An 8986-nucleotide genomic window follows, 5' to 3' on the forward strand; every position below is an offset into this window, starting at 1 on the left:
TTGATATATTAACCAAGTTTGGAATGTTGGAATGTAAACCGGCTGCCACCCCTATGGAGATAAATCTACACAAACTAAAAGAGGATATGAATGAATCTAAGGATGTGGATCCTACTTACTACAGACAAATTATTGGATCCCTGATGTATTTGGTTAATACCCATCCTGACATATGCTATGCAACTCATACCTTGAGCCAGTTTATGTGTGCACTTAAGAAGATACATTTGAATATAGCTAAATACATCTTGAGGTATCTGAAGGGCACTATTGGAATGAGAATCAAATATGACAAAGTCAATCTTGAACTAATTGGATACTCAGATTCGGATTGGGCTGGAAGTTCTATTGAGCGAAAGAGCACTTCAAGATATTGTTTTAGTCTTGGATCTGGTATGATTTCCTGGACTAGTCGGAAACAAACTTCTGTAGCTTTAAGTTCTACCGAAGCCGAGTACATTGCGTCTTCCTTGGGTGCCAGAGAAGTAGTATGGCTATGAAAGTTGCTTTCAGATCTCTTCAAAAGACCTTCGAAGCCCACCGTGATTTATTGTGATAATCAAAGTTGTATCAAGCTTTCTTCTAATCGTGTGTTTCACAATCGATCTAAACATATTGAAATTCCATTTGATTACATCAGAGATATGGTTAATCGAGGAGTCATTCAATTGGAATATATATGTACAAATGATCAAACCCCTGATATCCTTACCAAACCTCTTGCTAAAGTGAAACTAAAATACTTTAGAGAAACACTTGGTATGATTATTTGTAATGGAAATTTTTTGAAATAAAAGAGTTATTTCATTTGAGGTTGTGTTTTTATTGGTTACTTAATAGTATTTGATATGTAGAGATTATTTTGGGCTTCTCTAGACATTGCTTTAGTGCAAGCAGAGATTATATGAGCCATCTCTAGACATTGCTTATGTGCAAGTAGAGATTATATGTGCCATCTCTAGACATTGCTTAAGTGCAAGTAGAGACTATGTGTGCTGTCTCGAGACATTGCTTAAGTGCAAGTAGAGATCATTCACTGTTCATGCAGTGTTGCTTATATGATGACTCTAATTAATGTTTTACTTCTCCCTAAAATAAAGCATGTTGTTGACGATAGTATTGAGAAGTATAAAGCCAGATTTGTAGCCAGAGGATTTTCTCAGAAAGAAGGGATTGATTATGAAGAAACCTTTGCTCGTATTGCTAGATATACCTTCGTAAGAGCAATCTTAGCAATTACCACATCAAAGGGATGAAACGTACATCAGATGGATGTGAAAACGACATTCCTAAATAGAAAGATTTCAGAAAAAGTATATCTGGAGCAACCTGAAGGATTTGAAACTCATGATCATAATGCTTTTGTTTGCAAGCTCAACAAAGCTCTCTATAGGCTTAAACAGGCTCCCTGGGCCTGGTACGAAAGAGTTGATAAGTATCTCACCAACTTAGGATTTTCCAAGAATGAAGCTGATCCAAATTTATATTATAAAAGAGATAAAGATGATATGGTAGTATGTTGATGATCTACTAATAACAGGTGATGATCATCTCGTAGATCAGTGCAAGAAAGATCTAATTAGAGAATTTGAGATAAAAGATTTGGGTCTCCTTCATTACTTCCTAGGACTGGAAGTACGGCAGAATTTTGACAGTATCATACTAAATCAAGGGAAGTATACATTAGATATTTTAAAGAAATTTGGAATGTGGAATTGCAAACCTATGTCTTCTTCAATGGAGACTTATCTACATAAACTTAAGGAAGCAGCTGCATAATCACCATCCATAGATTCTACTCTCTATAGACAGATGATTGGGTCTCTTATGTACTTAGTAAATACAAGACCAGATATTTGCTATGCAGTTAATGCCTTAAGTCAGTTTATGTGTGAACTGAAGGAGATTCACCTAGTCGTAGTTAAACACATTATAAAATACTTACAAGGCACTCTTAATCTCAGACTCTAATATGAGAAAGTTGCTTTAGACTTACATGGATTCACTGGTTCAGATTGGGGTGGAAGTGTTAAAGACAGGAAAAGTACTTCATGATGCTCTTTTAGTTTGGGATCAGCAATGATATCTTGGATATGTAGAAAATAGTCTTCAGTAGCACAGAGTTCCACAGAAGCCGAATACATTGCAACAGTGATGGCCTCCCGAGAAGCAGTATGGCTGAGGAAGTTACCTGTGGGATTATTTGGGCAAACTATGAATCCCACGATTATTCGTTGTGATAATCAAAGTTCCATCAAGCTCTCAGTGAATCCAATTTTTCATGACAAGTCCAAGCATATTGAAATTCCTTATCATTATGTAAGAGACATGGTAGACAGGAATTCTGTAAAATTGGAATACATTTGCATTGCAGAACAAACATCAGACATACTCACCAAACCTCTATCTAGAGTGAAGATAGAACACTTCAAGAGGAGACTTGGTATGGTTGAGTTATAATCCATTTGTACTCTCTTGATTATTAATAAAATAATTTTATTTTGTTAGGCTATTGACTGTTATGGGTTGCACCATTTGTGTTCATTAATTTAAGAGGTGATGATCTCTGAAAATAATGAACACTTGTATAAAACATTATGAGAGGTGACGATCTCTTAGATAATGTGCTAAACAGTAGAGTTCTACTATAAGATTTAGATGAGTTCAAGATCATATTGTGATGTTGACATTGCTATGTTCAGTGGTCACAAATTGGATAAAGGAAGAATCTTAGTATTCTCTGGGTTTATCCTGTATTCTGGTAGATCTTAAAACTCAGGATCATGTTGTGATATGGAATACCAATTTTTATGAAATCATAACTTGGATAAATGAAGAGATTACTCTTCAAATTTATCTTGTATAATATCACTAGTGGCAGTGATTTGTCATATCATAGGTTTAGTAATATGACTTTGTATTATGTGTTCTATGAGACCACATACTAAGAAGAGACAGACAGATAGAGTATTAATTCTTGCTTATTCATCTGTATTGGTGTTGCTAGATATAATATCTCTCTATAGGATTATCAGGTTAAGAGGGAGTGTTAAGAATATTAACCAAGATAAACCTACAAGTCTGACAATACAGACCGTACTTCCTCTTAATAGTAATATATCTCTAATGTTGGCATTTAATGATATATATATATTAGGAAAGGATATATAAGTAGGTTGTAAATGCAGATTGTAGGACACACAGTTACAGCAGTCTGCTCCTATGAGCATTTTATATCCTGCAATTTATATCTGAGATTCTCTATCACAATAAAAGATTAAATATTCAGTATTGTATCTGCATTATAATAAGCACTAATTTCATCAATATTCATACTACTTAGAAGATCATTCTCAGCATATAAGACTGGATTAAAAGTCTGATTAAGAGATAAGGATTTAGTAGAAACTTTACACTTGTACTAGGATAATAATTTTCATTTACTTTTTCCTTTTTTAAAGATGGATCTTAACCATCCAGGATGCTTACTCATGTACTAAAGATCTTCTAGCATCTCCTCATAAGTCTTCATCTTTATGATAGCACTGATGTTTCCTCCATTATTTTTGTCATTGTTGACATCAATACCCATTTGCTTGCCATCATTTGCATCAATAAGTGCATCTGTTGATTCTGCTCCTGAGCTCTTTGTTCACCCATATTCCTTGCAACCTGTTCACCTCTTCTTAACTGTTCTTTTGGATTCCTCTGTTCTTCTTGCTCTGTGTTCAGTAATACCCTCTCCCTCCCTCTATTAAGAATGTGACAATGGCTGTACACTCCAATCAGTCATGTCACTGTCTAATCATTCTGTATTATACCAACCAGGATGACACGATACGTGACTCTGATACCACTGTGGTGAATTGCCTGATTACAAAACATATGTATATATATTTTTCCTTCTAAACCTCTTGTTTTTAGTTTACTATAATATGTGAACACTTAAATATCAGAGTTGCTGGAAACTCCTCTGTCCCTCCTTGGGCGTGCGTATCCCCGTATCCAATACTGCCGAGATACACATTAAATATTGTACTCATGTCTGCCTAATAAACATGATTTTTGAACTATACCAAATACTATGGGATTTGTTTTTTTTCTTAAAGATTTGATGTAGATCTTCCCTTTAACATTAAAAAAAAAACAAAACTATATTAAAGCAATAAAAAAAAAATAGTATAAACAAAACCTACACCAAATGAGAAAGAGAAATAAAATGTTTTTCTATTTCAGCAACCTGTTTTTGGGTTATCTTCTAACACAACTCTACTATGTTCACATATTGTAAAGCGTTAAATTAACTTATAAATATTTATGTAGCATTTATGTGTCAATATTATTTTGAAGTAATGAAAATCTCCTACAATAACTTAGAAAACTATGTTAAATATATGTATATGTGTTATTTATTAATGTCGTGTCCAGCAGTATCCATATTGGGGGTCTTAAAAAATGGCCATATCCATACCCAATACCATATCTGTAATTATATCCTTATCCATATCCATGCAACTTTGTTAAATAGTAATCAACATTGCCAGTTCATCAAACAGATAGACATTAATGTAAAGATAATGCATGCATATTATATTTGCTGATAATCTGAAGTAAATAACAACAGTTCGATATTTCAGTAATAAGACAACAATGTTTTTCTTTTTAGTTTTAACAATAACAAGCCACTCCAAAGATCACTACGTACCAAGACACCTTGTTTGCATGAGCTTGCACACCAACAATGTGATTCTTAAACCCCAATCACAACTCTGAAGACAACCAGGTCACAGTATATCTTGTTTCAGACCTGTTGCAATTTCAGTCATGTATACATGGCACTTTAGTTGAATGCAATGTGTTTGGCAGTTTCTGTTAAACAATCTCAGACCTAAATGAATACACCTGTAGCTGTCTTAGGCCTGTACAACTTGTTATTGGAGATCACAACCTTGTATGGCCTAGCTGTAGCTGATTATCAGTCTGTATGACACTTGATCAGTCTTGTATGGCCAGAAAACTCAGATAATAAGCTTCTAAAACCCTCAGCCAGCATGTAGAAATAGTTTTTAGGTAGTTCGAGTTCAAAAACTCCCACCAATGACTCAAAAGTTAAAACAATCACTTCTGATTCCAAAACTTCTTTAAATTACATAATAACTATATTGTATAATCAGATGGTTACTTTAGAGCCCAAGCAAATCACAAATTCTCTTGACTGTGTCTTGCAACAGTGAGAAAAATGTTAATGTAGAAGGATTTCTTCCTCCAAGCCCACAAGAGAAAACCTCCACAGTTCACCAATTTTCATGTATTAATATAATATCCAAGCATGCTGAATGAGAGCTCTTCAATCTCTTTTGTAACACTTTCTGAAAGTTTTTATACTCATCTTCACAATGTAAGATGAATGAAAACACTTTTTTTTACATTTCCTATAATTTAGGGATTTGCTTTTTCACCCCCTATTTTCTGACTCCTTTATTTTCAGTCCCTATTTTGTTGTGATTGATTTTTCTTTCATATTTTCACATCATGTAACATGATTTTCCTTCACTTAGGTTCCCACTAACTTTTATTTATGCTTCCCATGTATTATAGAGTAAAGAGGGCCATTTAAATTAAATATTTCCGACAAACTCTAAGCTATGCATTAATTGAGTTAAATAATTAAATTTAACTTAATGAAAGGCTTTATTAATGCATAATACATTATAGCAATGATAAATAAATGATAAAGTCGATATTGAACAATTTACCATTATAATACGACTGCACTGGAAGTCCAAATATATGCTCAAAACTGCTTCAAAAACCCTTCAGAATGGTCCATAGCTGAAACTGCTTAGGTCAAATATCATCAAGATCCCTTTGAAGTCTTCGTTAGCCTATAGGGACCTTGGAGGAATAGGCTAACACTAACATCATACAATACGTGCCTGAAATTGGGACATTACAGGTTGTTATGCCTATTTCAGGGCAATTGAGCAAATTTATAGGACTTCCATCATTTTGCTCGAAAATCATAAGTTAAGCTTTATTTCTTTTCAAAATTGCACTTATTGCAGTTCAGCAAGAGGAGCTGAAACTCATCCCAGTTTTGAACGGTGGGGTTCCCAATGGCTGTTAATATTGAATAGAGAACTACATGGGCATGTGTAGCCGCTTTGAACAAGAAATTTATAATCTAACAGGATGGTTCATTGAACCCAAGACTACATCATTTGTATTTGATTGGCAAGGGTCCTGTTGCAAACATCATTTATGTTTATCAAAGAACTAAAATACAAATAATAAATATAAACAGATATAAAGTCACAAATGTGTTTGTGTGAGTAATGAATGAAGTGTTTGATATGGATATGGTATTAAATATGATCAACTTTAATGATCTTGTGGTATTGATACGGTTGGATAAGATTGTTAAACATACATATATATAAAATTTTAACTTGTGTTCTTTTCTTTTTGATCCACATATAATAATGTTCATTTACATATTTAGAGCCATCTTACTCAACCATATCCATAACACAGGATCTTGAGAGTTGGCCATATTTGATACCATATCCTTATCAAATAATATATTTTCATGTCCTCCTCAGACAAGTGTAATGTGTTTGGCTTCATGCTCAATAATATTTTCAAATTTATCATTGGAATTTTGTAAATACAAACATCTTTTAAATTTCTTGAATCGCTCATTGATATTCATGATTTTATTTTCTCAATTGTGGCTTTTGTGACTGGATGCAGGATTTAACTGGTGAAGTTGCTCAACTTAAACAAGAGTTTTCTGTGGGTTTGGGGGAGCTCAACAGAAAGATTGATCTTGTTATTCTTGTTCATAATCTTGCTCAAGAAACACCTGGATTGCATCATGCCCATATCAATTCTCATATTTGCCCTGCACTTTCGGTATTTATGGATGAAGCCCGAGCTGCTGGAATTCCTTCAATCCTTGCTATGACCAACAAGTTTGCTATCAGTGCAGATAAGCAAATATCAGTAGCTAATGCAGTCATGGAAGCTTATCAAGTGTCTCAAAACATGGGGGTCTTGATCAACTCTTGCCCTCTTGCATTGCATGGTACTGGAAGTGAGTCTTGTGCATGGAACTCATGTGAAACAACTTTGGCAAAGACTACTGGAATGAAAAGCATAAAAGGAGCAGCTCAAAAGCTAATTTCAGCTCCCATAAATCTTGTTCGGCTGCCTTTCCGAAAGAAAGAGGATTTTTTACCAATTGAAGGAGTAGATAAGTTACACAAACTTGTGAAGAGCGTGCTAATGAGTTACGAAGAGTCTGCCTTACAGGTATATATAATTGAGCAGTTCTCCTGAATAACATGTTCAAAGAAATGTAGTTCATGAGTATCAATTGATAAATCTCTACTATGTGATTAGCAACCAGACTTGCAAGTAATTCTTCTTTCCTATCTTTTTCAATGTGGCTTTGTTCTTCTTAAATGTTTTTCTTGTTTTGTTGTTTATGTATGCAAAGGAACTTGCAAGAGATAGACTGTTAATAGCAACTGCCAAGGAGCAAATGCAGACAGCAGATGCACTCAGCCGACCACATGGAAAACTAAACTCTTCTGTATCAGCTTTGGTGGGTGCCTCTTTAGGTGCAGGTTTGGGGATCGTGATGGCAGTCATAATGGGTGCAGCTTCGTCTTTTAGAAGGCCATCAGATTGAGTTCTAACATAGGCATGTTGGTTTAATGTCCTGACATTTGTTCCCAGTACAGAAAAGTCACTGAAAACTCTTTTCAGCATAGTAAGTACTGGCTGGTTTTGTGTATATTTTGCAGACTTCTAAGAATCACATATATCTTGATTAATGCAATCAATATTCATCTGCAAGTTGAGTTTCTGATTGTTGATCATTGTACAACCTGTTACTCTTCAATGAGATTTTGATCCCATTCTATGGATTCAATCAAATAGAGGTATTTGGGAAAGAGCTTTGCCAACTGCATCAATGAACAATGCATTGTTATTCAATTCTTTTGGGTTATATCTTGTATGTACATTTTATCTTGATTTATTTGGATAAAATCTAATATCCACTGGGTGTTTTTTAAAACTAAATATCTGTATCCTTTGGTCAGAGGCAATTGGATTGTTGGTGTGCTTGTAAAAGGTATGACCTAAGTTAAAATCTTCTGTGCCAAGCCATTGGAGCTATCCAGAAGTAGTGGAAGTTTGTAAAGTCTACCTACCAATGCCTTCATTAGCAGGCCTATAATTATATTGCTATTGTTATATGTCTGAAGGAATAAGCAAAATAGAAACAATTCTGCTGACCTTAATACCATTATAAACATAAATATGGAATTCCTGTTCAGCTCATGAGATGTAGATCGCAATACATATTTTATATATATTAAATGTTGGATTCAAGTTCTTTATAATGTGTTTACTCTGGTTAAATGAGTATTGTATATTGGATTTATGTCCCAAGTCGAAAAGTAACAACAGTAGCAGAACTTTGAAAACATCTAAAATGTAAATCACTACAAAGGCTAAACCCACAAACATCTATACCATAGCTATACAAATGTGTTACATCATCTGCTACTGCAAAATCTGGGGTTACATAATGAACCTACTCCTACATATGTTTGCCAATATCTTGACCATTTTATCCCAAATTTAAGTTAAGAGCACAAATTTGTAAAGTTTATTGGTTTTTTTGTGAACTCATTTTTTTTAATATGCTAGAATTAAATTGATTGTCAAAGGGTACATCCATGGCACTTTTATAATCATTCTTTGAAAAAATGGCGCATGGTGGAAGTTGAAGCATAGGAATGTTTTTGGAATAGAATGGAAAAGAATAGGAATCATATTACCTATTTCTTTCATACCTTTTTCAAAGCCTTGGATACTATGAGGAGCAAAACCTATTAAATGTTGTGGTTGTTGCTGAACTAACCATTTTAAGTGGACTTTAGAGAAGTTCTAGGTTCTGGAAAATATTGAC

At 34.1% G+C, this 8986-nt stretch overlaps 1 protein-coding gene across 1 annotated transcript in view; it reads left to right on the top strand.

The window, feature by feature from the left end:
- LOC149567584 (lipase class 3 family protein) overlaps positions 1-8091 on the top strand; it is a 270367-nt gene extending 262276 nt beyond the window's left edge. Inside the window, exons 13-14 of the mRNA XM_089820827.1 lie at positions 6754-7314; positions 7502-8091. Of these exons, the coding sequence (XP_089676953.1) occupies positions 6754-7314; positions 7502-7696 (756 nt within the window). The 3' untranslated portion in view covers positions 7697-8091. The remainder of the gene's footprint in view (positions 1-6753; positions 7315-7501) is intronic.
- Positions 8092-8986: the final 895 nt, after the last annotated feature.

Source organism: Cupressus sempervirens, chromosome 3 (assembly GCF_028749045.1).
Source record: "Cupressus sempervirens isolate cs-2001-9-10 chromosome 3, ASM2874904v1, whole genome shotgun sequence".
In the NCBI taxonomy this organism is placed as follows: Eukaryota; Viridiplantae; Streptophyta; class Pinopsida; order Cupressales; family Cupressaceae; genus Cupressus; species Cupressus sempervirens.